Raw genomic sequence first — 12,877 nt, forward strand, 5'->3', positions numbered from 1 at the left:
CTACAGCGGCGACCTCATCTCGAGAAATATTAGTAGCTCCGATCCAACTTCAAGCTTTTCAAAACATCAATTCTAGTGTTCACCTTGCCTTGTCGCAAGAGAAGACCCTGCTCAAGGTAGAGCAGAAACCCAAGCAAAGCAGCAAACCAGCCTAAATGCGCTTTCTCCGAACCTCCCTCCGCATCCTCGCATCGCCCCTCATCCACTTCCCCCCCGTCCGTCCCCGAGTCGCAGCCCTTCCTCCTGTAACACCTGCTACAAAAGCCGTTCTCAAGTCTGCTCCGGCTATCCCATTTCTAGGTTCCTTCTTCAGTTCATCACGCGCTCAAGCAGAACCCATGGCTCCCCCACCAGACAACAGAAGCGAGGATGAGTGGCGCGCTGTGCTGAGTCCAGGTAAGATATCTCTAACTATCTTGATTTGCAATTATTTGCCGTACGAACCCCAGTCTAATAATGACTAGAACAATTCCGCATCCTCCGTCAAAAGGGCACTGAACGTCCCGGCACAGGCGAATACGACTCACACCACCCTACATCAGGCGTCTACAATTGCGCGGGCTGCAATGCACCGCTGTACAAAGCAACTCACAAGTTCAAATCTGGATGCGGGTGGCCTGCCTACTTTGATTCCATCCCTGGGGCTGTGGCGAGGCATACGGACCGATCGTTTGGGATGGAGAGGACGGAGATTACGTGTAGGAACTGCGGGGGACATTTGGGACATGTCTTTAAGGGAGAAGGGTATTCGACCCCGACTGATGAGAGGCATTGTGTTAACAGTGTGAGTTTGAAGTTTGCAGAGGATGAGGGGGAGGCGAAGGCTAAGGCGTGATTTAATGTGATGCGATATCTTTTGTGTGTATATATTGGTGGTATGGTGTAGTATCGAATGAAGTACATGACGGTTACAAAGGCTGGGGTTGGCTTCCGTATGGGACTATGCGGACCATATGCCGGCGTTCCCCGTCTGCGAAGTCCGGGACCGCAGAGTGAGCGACTGTCCTCTGATCCTAGACAACAACCGTTCCCTTCCCCCAGGACACTCGGCATGAAAAGTCCAGCGACCGGATATGGTCATATAGGAACCCCAACAGCAGATCCGACTCGCTCGGCTTACAACCAATAACCTAGCGAGCAATGGTCGGATTAATAAACAGCACCGGTTCCTTTGTCACTGGATGCGATGTAACGAGCGGGTGCTCTGTCTTGACTGCTTCCTTCAGGGCTCGCTCTTGACCTACCCTGGCAACTTCCCCAACATAGCACTAGTATGCAGGAGCCTCAGACGGTGAAGGGCCTCGCGGAATGTTGGTGAGAGGGCTTTGTAGGCTGCAGTCAATGAGGCAAAAGCTGTGTCACACCCGCCCGACACAGGTATCTCGAGAACCCAGAAGAAGGTGGTGTCAGGTGTATTCGGAGTGAAGGTTTGATCAACATGCCATAGATCATAATTTGTTCGTGAGCCTAAGAGGTCTCTGAGGTTTCCCCTACTTTGCTGTCAGTTCAACTGCAGTCTGCTGATAGTAGCTTAGGGCACGCATACACTTTCTCGTCAGCATACACTACCTGAAACTCCGGCCCAGTGCCCTTAAGATATCCCATCGTCGGATGCCTATGCAAAGGTCCAAAGAGTCTAAAGAGTCTCGCGATTTCCAGCTGCCGCTCCGGACCTATATCAGCAAAATCCTGGCCTCGCTGTGCAAAGCAAACTCCGTTGGTAAAGTAGCAGTGCGCGTCATAAAGCACCGGTTGACTCACAAAGACAAGGACCCCCCTATGCGCCGCCAGGAGCGCTACCTGGTCCAGACCTGCGGGCGTCAACTGGCTGAGTTGCAGACGGCGAATCTCTGTTCCGACGCAGTTTGATTTTGACGTCAAGAGACCTGGCTCATCCGTATCGAAGGCCGGAATGTCGAGGGTCGGTGTGAAGCCCTCTGGCCTCACGGGGAGGTAGGTGGGGTATAGAGGCTCTGTAGCCCATGACGCGTGGTTGCCGTTTACGGTTGAAGAAAGGTACGGGGTCGCGACTTCCCAGATTGACAGCAGACGGCTTTCTACGAGTATATAAACGCGCAACTGCCAAGAGTTGAAGAAGCTTGCAGTGTCTGGAGGTCCAGTGCATGGTGCTCATCCCGGCCAAGAAAGACGTCAACACAACCCACTATACCACATATGACTATTTGCTCGGGCGCATACCGGTCGCATCCTGGTAACCTCGTTGCACAGCGGGCTGATTAGTTTTATGAGTATCTCCGATGATGATTGGAATCCACCACAGGGTTGTGCTTGGAGGGCAGTATGTGCCGTCACTGTGTGTCGGAAGCACGCAATTATAGCGAGACCTCAAGCTTGACGAATTCGCATCGCTGCATTGATTCTCCATGGATAATCAAAAGTCTTTGCCACCAGGCTTGTTGAGGTGCTGTTATCACAGTCTCAACTGCTCGCATACCGCCCGACATGGACAGCATAGCCCAGGATGCAGGCACAAAGCCCTGGAAGATATCGAGATGGCTTACTCGGACCCTTCATCTGGACAACCCGGAACGAGTGCTTGTATTGAAGATTGATATCCTGCTACTGACCTGGGCTTTCGTGGCGGGCCTTACAAAGGTGAGAGTCTATCCAATTCTCTGGTGATGCTGCACCAAGCCCTAACAGCATATGCTCTTAGGACAGATCAATCGGCGACAACGCAGGTATACGTGTCGGGAATGAAGGAAGCACTTTCGCTATACGGCAACGAGCTTATTGAATTTATCTCGTATTTCTCGATCGGATATGCCTTGGCCATTGTCCCCTCGCAGATGATTCAGACTCTCATAAGGCCGTCCATATTCCTTCCTGCTTGCGAGGTCATCTGGGGACTTTTGACCTCTTACGTACGTCTAGTATCTCTTCATGGACAATCTGCAATTACTGACAATATGCTAGAACTTACGCAGCGAGCAATCCCCAGACCGTCTATGCACTTCAATTTTTACTTGGTATATTCGAGTCGGTAAGAATCGATCTGACAACGGTGCTAGTCCTACGCTGACGGCCCTAGACATAGTGGCCTGGCTTGGTCAGTCTTATTTTCAACTAGTGTACGTACCATTCCTTCGTCGTTGCTTCTGCCCCGAGGCTGACTCTGCAGACACACCGGCTGAGCTTGGAAAAAGACTGGCTATATGCGGCGTCAGTGGTGTCGCAGGGAGCATGTTTCTTAGCATTCTGCAAGCAGCCCTCTATAAGAACCTCAACGGTGCGGGAGGTCTTGAAGTAAGCTTGTCATGTATTCAGTCTCTCGATAATGTCATGCTAATGGTTATAGGGCTGACAATGGCTGTTCATCGTCAGGTAGGCCTCAGCTTTCGCTATACAGGTGCGAGCTAACGCTTAGCTTGCCTCAGTGGATGCATCACAGTATTCTGGGGCCTGATCGGCTTCCTGATCATTCCTGATTCACCCAATATCACTAGAGCGCTATGGTTGACACGCTCTGAGCGCCGTCTGGCCGTTACACGTATGGAGAAGAATGACACTGAGACGTCGAAGCTTATCGACTACAAAAAGCTTTTCAGGAAAGCAAAGCTCATTACTCTCAACCCGCTTGCATGGCTGTACATGACTGCGTACCTACAGTTTGCCTGGAGTCAAAGAGCGAACAGTTACTTCTTGTTGTATTTGGAGGTATGCCTTGCTGCTTCCAAGAATATACGTCAACCGGGTCTGACAAAAAGTAGGGTCTTACGAAAGCAACTGGGAAGCCTATTTACAGGTTAGACTTAAATTCCGCGATTTTTCGAATGGAAGCAGGCTAATATGGGCTTAACAGTACATATATAGTCAACTTGATCCCGCTCGGCGGATATGCAATTTCCATTGTGAGCAAAATTCTGCTGAATGCTGTCAGTGACTGGAAGCAATGGCGTATCCAGATCGCGGTTGGCACTGCAGTAAGTATACGCTCCTGGTGATCAGGATCACTTTATAAGAACCGACTGACGAATGAACTCAGGTCCTTCAAATAATCTGCTGTGCTGTTCTCTCAGCATGGCCCGACTCAACGCCGACAATCATGGCTTTCTATTTCCTGACCTTTGCCCCAGCAGCTTGGGAGTATGTTGGGCTCACTTTCAGTAACGAAGATTGAAAGCCTGTATTGACTGTTCCAACCTAGGTACTCTCTTCTTGCCTGGCTGGGTGAAATACTCAGAAAGGAGCCGGAAGCCCGTTCGCTTCTTGTCGGCGCTTCTATTACTATCGTTTGTAAGTTTCTCCGTTTTTACCTTTCCTTCGACCATGTTATGGTGGGTTCTCTGGAATTTACTGTACAGCTATTGATGTTCGATGGATGTCGGGCACGCAACCATTCCTCTCCGTGCATGGCGAACTGCTGATAGCCCTACGTACCCAATCGGGTTCCCTTGCCACGGCGTTCGCAGGGGGCAGTATAGTAGCTATCCTAGGGATGTGGCTTTATCTAAAGAGTTATTTTCCAAAGATTTGGCCTGTTTTGCGGTGCACTAGTGCTGATATCCTGCAACCATCAATACATTCTAGATCGAGGGTTAAGAGTCAGAGCCCTTAAGGTGAAGAACAAGAACGTGACAGTATTGGAGGTAAGCAGTAGGCTCTTGATAGGGTGTCGGAAGTACGACCGTAGCGGAGGATTGCGAGGTGGAAATACGAGGAATGGGCTCAGTGCATGAATGGAAGGCCTGAAGCCTCAGTCATGGGATTAGAAGTTCAGGTTACCTGAGATTGAAAATCACATTGCGGGCCTGATGCAAGGTCATATTTAACTAATCAAACGTCTCCAAGGATGTATCCACAATGAACCAGAGTCTACGGCCTACCCCTCTTAAGTAGATCCCTTACTTATTCAACTTCGTGCCCGTATCTAACTCCGTACACAGCACAGCACCCAAAACCAGACAGAATGGCGCCTCCTATCTTTCCAAAACATGCCGGCTCGACAGTCGACGTCTCCGTCATTCCCGGCGGTAAAATTACCCTCTCAAGGAGCTTCCTAATCAAAGAGCCAGTCCCCGGGCACGAGATGATAAATGGTGCACCCTGCTATAGTTTCCTTGTCGAGAACAAAGCAAAGGGAAAGAAGCTTCTGTTTGATCTGGGACTGCCAAAGGCCTGGAAAGAGAAGCTGCCTCTTACGCGTGAGTAGACACTTGACTGTCTCGAGTCTCCGCTTTACAGCATACTGACGTGTTGGCTGATGGAAGTGCGCGAGACACTCGAGCAGGGTGTTTCGAAAGGCTGGAGTCTTGACATTGAGAAAGATGTAGCTGATCATCTTCATGAGACGGGCATCCCGCTCGACTCGATCGATGCTATTGTCTGGTCTCACCATCATTTCGATCATGTTGGGGATCCGTCGCTTTTTCCTGGATCTACGGCACTTATAGTGGGGCCGGGGTTCAAGACTGATAAGAGTACCTTCCCTGGGTATCCAAAAAATCCGGACGCGAAGACCATCGATGATGCATTCCATGACCGTGAGGTTGTTGAGCTTGACTTCTCGAATGCGTCGAGTGAGATTGGTGGGTTCCCAGCCATTGATTACTTCGGGGATGGTAGTTTCTTCTTTTTGCAGACAAAGGGTCATAGTAAGTATAAGCACCTACAGGTATTGTGCTGGAACCAGAGCTGACGTTGGATAGCCCCTGACCATGTGAGCGCTCTTGCGCGGACATCCGAGGACAAGTTCATTTTCCTCGGAGGCGACATTGCACACCACGCAGGGGAATTCCGCCCAACTCCTCAGCTGCCTCTACCAGATGAAATTCATCCATCGCCGCTGGACAGTGACTTCTCCAATCCTCGCCAGGCGCCTTTGTCCGCATGCCCTGGAAGCATCATCGAAAAGGCTCATCCGAGGAAGGGAACGGACTACAGGACCACGCCCTTTTACGAGCCGAGTGAGCATATCAATGCATCTCCGCCTGAGGCCGATGCTGCGGTTGAGAAGCTGCAGGATTTCGACGCTTCTGCTGAAGTTTTCGTTGTCATAGCGCATGACCCTGACTTGCAAGATATACTTCCTGTTTACCCGAGCAAGATCAATGACTGGGATAAGGTGGGGTATAAAGCTCTTGGGAGGTGGATGTTCCTGAGAGACTTCCTGAAGGCTGCTTAGTTACTGAAAATCAACGGCGAACGTGTTGGTGATAGTTTAGCATAGCGGATTGTGGATAGGTTGGGGATGGCGTTGACGCGAATTGACCGAGAGATTGCACCGTTTTGTGGAAAGACAGTTGAGCTAGAAGATGTCACATAGCACTTATCAGAAACAAGCTCTTGAGCTGTTCAATCTTTGGTTGTTTCACTATTGACCATGCCGATTGCGGCGGATTTCTTTGTTCAATAGCTCAAGCTGAGGATTTGAAATGCTTCGTATGATCATATCCGCCGCACTCTGGCCCAAATTAGAAGTAAGAGTAGAGCGTTTCAATCTCATGAGGCTTTGATTGCAGAGGAGGTAGTCTCGCAGAGAAGGACGTGGGGAATCCAGTGGAGAGTTGATCAATGCGAAACGGCAGGAGCCCGCATCACGTGTGTGTCGCATCGGGCAGCAGGGGTCGTTGATATTCCTGCCTCAGGCTTCCAAGCTCGGACACCGCATTGGAACCGCCACTTGTGAATAATCTCCAGGCTCCATCCAACTTCTTGCTATCGATCCCTCTCCCTCCTTCCCCCTTCTCCTTTCCAATCTTTCTTTAGTCATTACAGCAGACTGTGGCACATTGATCGGTTATGTCTCGTCGCGCAAACCCCGCTCAGGCGGCACAGAATCAGCAAACCATCAAAGCTCTCTTGAAACTCGAACCCAATAAGATATGCGCCGATTGTAAACGCAACAAACGTGAGTATCTTTCTTGCAATTCTCAGATCGCTTGACCGTACGAAATTGCTGATGACGTCTTGCTTAGACCCGCGATGGGCCTCATGGAACCTCGGAATCTTCGTCTGCATTCGTTGTTCGGGCATACACAGGGGTATGGGAACACATATCAGCCGAGTCAAATCCGTGGACCTTGATGCGTGGACCGACGAGCAACTCGCGAGCGTCGTAATATGGGGAAATGCCAGGGCCAATAAGTCAGTATCCTGTGGAACGAGTTTCTCGATCTGTGGTGGACTAACGCATCGGATAGGTACTGGGAATCGAAGTTGGCGCCTGGGCATGTTCCGTCAGAAGCGTGAGTGGATTATACACTTGAGTGCTTGTGGACGTTCAATTGACGAAAATGATTTCGGACAGGAAAATAGAGAATTTCATCAGGACTAAATATGAATCCAAGCGCTGGGTCATGGACGGTCCGATACCCGATCCCTCGACATTGGATGTTGGTGACGACGATGTTGTGAGTTACCCTACATCCTCAGCGCTTGATGGATATCTTGAAACTGGCTAACTCTGTTCTCAGCCTCTCGCCGTTGTACAGGAAAAAGCCAAGATTGAACGCTCCGCTTCGCAAAGGGTGGCGGCCAGCCAGCCGCCCGCGCAACATCGCCCACAGCCGTCCATTGATCTCTTCGCGGATGACGACGTCGCTCCCCCAGTTCGCCCTAGCACTACTGAGCCTTCAATCCGAGCGCCTCCCAAGCAACAGCCTGCGACTGCTCCGAAGCCCCAACGCCCTGGTGACTCCTTACTCGGTCTAGATTTCTTTGGAAGTACACAACCAGTAGCAACCAGTCGCCCCGCCAGCGTTGCGTCTACACCAGCAGGTGGGATGTCCAGACCGGACCTTAAGCAATCTATTCTTTCACTTTACTCCAAGCCTCCTCCCGCGCCGGCACAGCACGAGCGCACTTCATCATTTGGGGATCTGGCCTCCCCGTCCCCGCAATCGGGCAACATGAGTGGATTGACCGACGCCTTCAGTGGATTGAGCTTTCCGTCTTCTCCCCAGGTGCAAAAGCCCGCAGAGAAGCCTTCGCCTTTTGCGGGTCTGACGAATTTCGCCAACTCAAAGTCCGCCCCTGCAGCGCCCAAGGTGACATCACCCGCGGCCTCAGTTGGAAACTCAGGCGGTGGCTTGTTCGACAGCCTCACATCTCCCACAATTCCTCCAGCAAAGCCGCAATCACGTACCACATCGATCTCATCCAACAACCATGACTTTGGGTTCTCTAACTTCCAATCGCCCCCGCCACCCAAGCCCAACCCTCCTTCGTCATCGCTGTCCAACGACCTCTTTGGCCTCTCCTCGCCTCCACTATCCACAGCCGCCGTCTCCCCGCCCCCAGTCCGCTCTCCACCAGCAGTAACATCTCCCGCTCCGCAACCGGATCTCAGCTCCGCATTCAACCTCAGCAATCCAGCGCCCAAACCCGCTGAACCACCCAAGCCAGTATCCACAACGACATCTTCCATCCCCAGCCTCAACGCGGCCGCCATCGACGCCTGGGGCTCCAACGCATGGAGCACTCCCGAGCCCGCCCCAGCACCAGCCCCCCAGCCATCTTCCATGATGAAGCTCCCCGATACACTGACCGCCAACGACGTCGGCGCCGGCTGGGGTGCCCCCGCAGCATCTCCCTCAGCATCCAAACCACCCGCGCCCTCTGTCACAGAGGACGAAGACTTCGGCGGCTGGGCCAGCGCGGCCCCCGTGTCTTCATCTACGACTGCTACTGCGAATGCCACCAAACCGGCCGGCGGGTTTGGAGGATCCGATGACTTGTTCTCTAATGTCTGGGAGTAGCCATGATTTGATATGGTTCTTGATATCTACTCCTTCAGTTTCGTTGCTTGCATAAGTGAGTCATGATTGTACGTAAGACTGGTTTCAAAATCGTTGTTTCTTTTCCGTTTTCTATACTGCACTTTCTTTCCCCCTTACTAGTTGATATTTACCCACTAGTTTCTTGTACATAATGTGGACCGGACCTCTATGTCCTCTAGGTAGATCCTGGCGCTATACCGCAATGTAACGTATAACTATTCAATAGTATCTCGATAGTCGATAGCCGACTGATAGGGCCGATCTATCTACCCGAGATGGAACTATTGATTCCTAATAAGTAGATTTGCGGGTATGGTCGACAAGCACCAGCTAGTACGCAGATCTATGTTTGTTTGCTATTATCATTGCATTGTCTGTAGACTGTAGATAGTTTGCCCATTCCTCCATTCATGCCGTCGTAGACGAAAAGACCAATACCACGGTAGTAAGTACAAGTGGGTAATAAGGCGTATATATTTATCTCAGGCATACGAAGCCGAGTTGGACGACAGTGAGGCCGTATGAGGCCAGGAGAAAGAACGGTGGGGTATCAAAGCCCGAAGAAAGGAAAAGGGAAAAGAAAGAAAGAGTCGCTCGCTTCTCGTGACAACCAGAGGAGCAAAGTAAGGAAAGGAGAAAGAACAATGGTTCTGTTCAGTCCTTGATTAAGCCCTTCATACTGGAGAAATCGTCCGCGTCAGGGGTCATCACAGACTCCTGCGATATCTTCGTCGTAACTTTGATCTCAGCAGGCGGTGACGATGAGAGCACGTCTTTCTGATCGGGCTGTCTGCCGCCCAGGTTACTCAGAGTGTAATGGGGGTCGGCACTTCCGCCTGCGGCAACGGATGCCTGGAAACCGGGTGTTCGGCTTCGGCTTCGGGGGCCGTAGGGGTTGGTGGTATTCTTGCTCTTGCTGGTGGAGAAGATTTGGGGGAGGAGCTTGGAAATGAAGGCGCGAGTTGCGGGGAGGACGGCGCAAATGATGGCGGTGTTGCATTCGATTGCGGACCATTGGGCTGCACCTACGTTGTCGTCTGAAGCTTGTTAGCTCCTTGACTTAGTATAGACGAACTGATACTTGGAAACTCACAGGTTGAGTCTGTGGAATCGGAGATAACCAGGAGACTCTGTAGGCGGAGAATACTGGTAATAAGCACACTATGCTAGTCAGCTAGTCTCGAAAACAGGGGACGAGAGGCACATACAAGATGCCGAGAGCAAAGACAGCTATCAGGGCAAGCTTCTGTGGCCGAGGTAGCTGGAGGTTCTTGAGCACGGGCATAGGGAATAGCAGCAGGAGGATATCGGTGAAGATATGTATTCCAGAGTTGGAAAACCATAGAGCCTTCTTATCCAAACAATAGCCCTCCAGACTATCGTCCCAAAACTTGGCGACTGGAACGCAATTGAGCCACGCGCTGATAAATGTCCATGTTCCCCACACACCAAGGAATCCGATCAAGATGTAACAGACTATGCGCATGTTCGTCGTTGAAAAAACACGTTTGTACTGTAAGAGAATGGATGCTTTCGTGGTAATCAGGCTGGCTTGATAAATGGGGACTGAAGCCCAGAAGCACTATAGGGCGGCACAGTTAGCAGCTGCTATTCGGCCTTCCGCAAAGGACGCTTACGATCATTTGCTTTGTCAGTGTATCCTTTGGGATGTTTTCGAAATGCTCTCCCATGAGATAAGCAGTTTCTGGTGGCGAGATCCCAAGCGTCAACTATGAACTGGAATGCAGGTGTGCTAGAACCGTGAGATAGGAAACGTACCTCCAACAAAAAGACCAAAGAATGCCCAGCTGAAAGCCTGTACGTATGATTAGCGGAATTAACCCCAGAAACTTGGAGGGTTTCGGAACTTGCGACATACAAGAGATATGAGAATTGTCCAATCATCAGCACCTATCTGTTTCACCAAAAATGCCCTTGTGTACATGCGTACTAGTGTGAATACGGTGGCCAGAGAAGTGAAGATGGCACTGACTGCCAATGCATGTTGACCGCGAGGCACGCCGATAGACATCGTGGCGCTCAATGCCCCAAAAGGTTCGGGTCAAGCCAACGCGGGAGACAGGAAACAATAGAGTTCAAGGCCAGGCAGACGCGTGGAACAATTAGTACAGCCTGTGAAGTCAGGAAAGCCAAGTCACGCAGGGTTCATTGCTGGCAGTTTTTGTTATCTTGTAATGAGCGTTCGGTATCACGAAGGATAGCAGGGCGGCTTATGAGGGAGGGGGCAGTGAAGACACTAAAATAATCCAAGCAAGCGAAGGTAAGAAGAGGAGTATGGGCTTAAGGGCCCGGCCAGTGACAGCCACATGGTCAGTGAGCAAGGGATCGCCCCGGCCAAGGATCAGTTCGCCCACGAGCTTGGGTGACTAGCAAAAGCCACCAACTTTCCGGCGCCATTAGCACAAATTCTAAAACTGACATAGCCAGCTGCAACTTACTACGTATCGCACCGTGTCATTTTACTGACCCGCTCAGCTCGAACACCCACGTGAGCTCACGGCCAACTGTTGAAACGTCTAGTTCGCAGGCATTTGCTCGCGGGGACATCCTGACTATGGGGCTATACGGAGTATGGCCTGGCAAATTCTATTGGCTTTCCGGCACGGGTCTCAGCTGTTGCTGAGTTGCTGCGCATTCTTGTGACTGGAATATGGATACCAGCTGCCACTGGTATCAACAGAGTTTGAATTCTGTCTCATGTCAGGTTCGGAACCCACAGTTGGTTTAAGTTCAAGAAGGATCCAAGACCCCAACTCCAGAAACAGAACTGAAGACAAAACGTAGTAAAGTGGAGCTGCAGTCCCGGGAAACTGTGGACCAGGCCGTTTCAAATCGTAAACGGGAAGCGAAGCAGGCGGCTAGGCCAGGAACGAACAAAGGTGACAACAGAATAAAGTCTATGATTGTTGCAACTCTGGCTCAGCTAAGGGAACCAGACGGGATACCGCTTATCCCGATACGGTATAAGGATTGCCATACTCATTCGTTGTCCTAGGCAATGAGCGGCTTGCTCGGTGAAAGTGAGGTGCATCATCCACCGTGCTATGCGGATACCGAAAAGCCAGAAAAGTCAGAGAGGAAGAGAGTACAGAGTGAGGTGTGGACACTCGAAATAATGCATATAATAATGCTCTGTCGGATCCCCAGCCGTCTGGTCGACTCCTACTATGACAACCGTCTTATGTAAAGATCAGTGGGAATATTTCGATTGACACAACGAACTGCAAATCAGCTTCCAGAGATCCAATAATGATAAATTGACAGAAAATAGTCGCCTGAATCCCCACTTGTAGATAAAGGCACGATTTGTCACCAGTGGTGGGACCTGTAACCTGGTCTGTGCCGGCGGCGGCGTGGGTTCGCCTCAATAGACATTTAGATAAACTGCAATATTGGCCACCCACTCAGTGCTTTCAACCATGGTACCGCAGATATGACAGTCGAGTACAACGGTCTGCATCCTAGAAGAATTCCAGAGTCTGGCTTTTCAGCACGCAGTATTATACTATCGCCAAGCATCTCACTGAACTCGAAGTGCGTAAAAGGATGAATAAGATTCTTCCTTTGGCGTGCTCTCAATTCCTGCAGGCTGCGCGGCTGAAGCTCGGCAGACGGCAAGTGCTCAACGAGGCTTGCTGATCGCATCCCCGTTGGTACTAGCCTGGTTGTAACTCGCTGGCGGAATGCGGACCTCGAACTGGAAGTTTTGAACCTGATGAAGTGATGATGTTCCGCATGCTTTAGTGGCGTCAATCTTCTCGGCTATCACGAATCGTGGTTGGTTGTAAGAAGATCCGATTATGCACTGTGCGCTTGTGTCTGTGTCTGTGCACTATTGCAAGTGTGCTCCGAAGGAGCCCCTGAAACTTTCAACACGGATGGTTGTTGGAGTAATTGTCATCTTTGAGCAAAGCCTCAGTTGTTGTTCGATGATCGTCAAGGACCGGACTCTGGGAGAAAGATGGAGAGGAAGAGAGGATGGTGAGATAGAGAGACGATGAGACGATGAGATGAGGAGGCTGAACGGAGAAAGCCAACCAAGGAAAGAGCAACCTGAATCTTGAGGCACACCTTCTCTTGGTCTCACCGCGGAAGTGCATCACCACCTCTTCTTT

General features: G+C 50.9%; 6 protein-coding genes across 6 annotated transcripts; 4 read left to right on the forward strand and 2 right to left on the reverse strand.

Moving 5' to 3' along the window:
• The first annotated feature begins 31 nt into the window (after positions 1-31).
• BDV17DRAFT_175107 (peptide-methionine (R)-S-oxide reductase) lies at positions 32-1,223 on the forward strand. The gene is made up of 2 exons (XM_073754839.1): positions 32-396; positions 465-1,223. Exons 1-2 carry the CDS (start codon positions 156-158, stop codon positions 833-835), a joined length of 612 nt encoding a protein of 203 aa, XP_073619609.1. The 5' UTR covers positions 32-155; the 3' UTR covers positions 836-1,223.
• Positions 909-2,386, reverse strand: BDV17DRAFT_279493 (TauD/TfdA dioxygenase family protein; the record flags this gene model as incomplete). Its single annotated transcript, XM_073759725.1, has 7 exons — positions 909-1,013; positions 1,047-1,130; positions 1,164-1,252; positions 1,291-1,490; positions 1,547-1,698; positions 1,762-1,973; positions 2,200-2,386. The coding sequence occupies 7 exons, from the start codon at positions 2,384-2,386 to the stop codon at positions 909-911; spliced, it is 1,029 nt and encodes a 342-aa protein (XP_073619610.1).
• Positions 2,387-2,463: 77 nt separating this feature from the next.
• Positions 2,464-4,579, forward strand: BDV17DRAFT_279494 (major facilitator superfamily domain-containing protein; the record flags this gene model as incomplete). The annotated part of the gene is made up of 11 exons (XM_073759726.1): positions 2,464-2,616; positions 2,703-2,894; positions 2,963-3,004; positions 3,059-3,074; positions 3,143-3,275; positions 3,399-3,678; positions 3,732-3,766; positions 3,824-3,944; positions 4,007-4,107; positions 4,169-4,257; positions 4,392-4,579. 11 exons carry the CDS (start codon positions 2,464-2,466, stop codon positions 4,577-4,579), a joined length of 1,350 nt encoding a protein of 449 aa, XP_073619611.1.
• Positions 4,580-4,899: 320 nt separating this feature from the next.
• BDV17DRAFT_253733 (uncharacterized protein) lies at positions 4,900-5,824 on the forward strand. Its single transcript, XM_073756686.1, has 2 exons — positions 4,900-5,165; positions 5,232-5,824. The coding sequence occupies exons 1-2, from the start codon at positions 4,931-4,933 to the stop codon at positions 5,657-5,659; spliced, it is 663 nt and encodes a 220-aa protein (XP_073619612.1). The 5' UTR covers positions 4,900-4,930; the 3' UTR covers positions 5,660-5,824.
• An 839-nt stretch (positions 5,825-6,663) lies between these two features.
• On the forward strand, positions 6,664-9,139 carry BDV17DRAFT_175172 (stromal membrane-associated protein). The gene is made up of 5 exons (XM_073754840.1): positions 6,664-6,871; positions 6,939-7,107; positions 7,164-7,208; positions 7,271-7,373; positions 7,437-9,139. Exons 1-5 carry the CDS (start codon positions 6,763-6,765, stop codon positions 8,718-8,720), a joined length of 1,710 nt encoding a protein of 569 aa, XP_073619613.1. The 5' UTR covers positions 6,664-6,762; the 3' UTR covers positions 8,721-9,139.
• Positions 9,140-9,395: 256 nt separating this feature from the next.
• On the reverse strand, positions 9,396-10,773 carry BDV17DRAFT_287713 (putative integral membrane protein; the record flags this gene model as incomplete). The annotated part of the gene is made up of 6 exons (XM_073761232.1): positions 9,396-9,778; positions 9,835-9,902; positions 9,950-10,323; positions 10,379-10,446; positions 10,521-10,557; positions 10,621-10,773. 6 exons carry the CDS (start codon positions 10,771-10,773, stop codon positions 9,396-9,398), a joined length of 1,083 nt encoding a protein of 360 aa, XP_073619614.1.
• Positions 10,774-12,877: the final 2,104 nt, after the last annotated feature.

This window comes from Aspergillus undulatus, assembly GCF_047715775.1.
Source record: "Aspergillus undulatus strain CBS 261.88 unplaced genomic scaffold BDV17scaffold_5, whole genome shotgun sequence".
Lineage (NCBI taxonomy): Eukaryota > Fungi > Ascomycota > Eurotiomycetes > Eurotiales > Aspergillaceae > Aspergillus > Aspergillus undulatus.

Coding starts and splice junctions, on each gene's coding strand:
- BDV17DRAFT_175107 (XM_073754839.1), top strand. CDS start 156: ATGCGCTTTCTCCGAACCTCCCTCCGCATCCTCGCATCGCCCCTCATC. Junction 397..464: donor GCGCGCTGTGCTGAGTCCAG/GTAAGATATCTC, acceptor AATAATGACTAG/AACAATTCCGCATCCTCCGT.
- BDV17DRAFT_175172 (XM_073754840.1), top strand. CDS start 6,763: ATGTCTCGTCGCGCAAACCCCGCTCAGGCGGCACAGAATCAGCAAACC. Junction 6,872..6,938: donor CGATTGTAAACGCAACAAAC/GTGAGTATCTTT, acceptor CGTCTTGCTTAG/ACCCGCGATGGGCCTCATGG. Junction 7,209..7,270: donor GGGCATGTTCCGTCAGAAGC/GTGAGTGGATTA, acceptor GATTTCGGACAG/GAAAATAGAGAATTTCATCA.
- BDV17DRAFT_253733 (XM_073756686.1), top strand. CDS start 4,931: ATGGCGCCTCCTATCTTTCCAAAACATGCCGGCTCGACAGTCGACGTC. Junction 5,166..5,231: donor AGAGAAGCTGCCTCTTACGC/GTGAGTAGACAC, acceptor GGCTGATGGAAG/TGCGCGAGACACTCGAGCAG.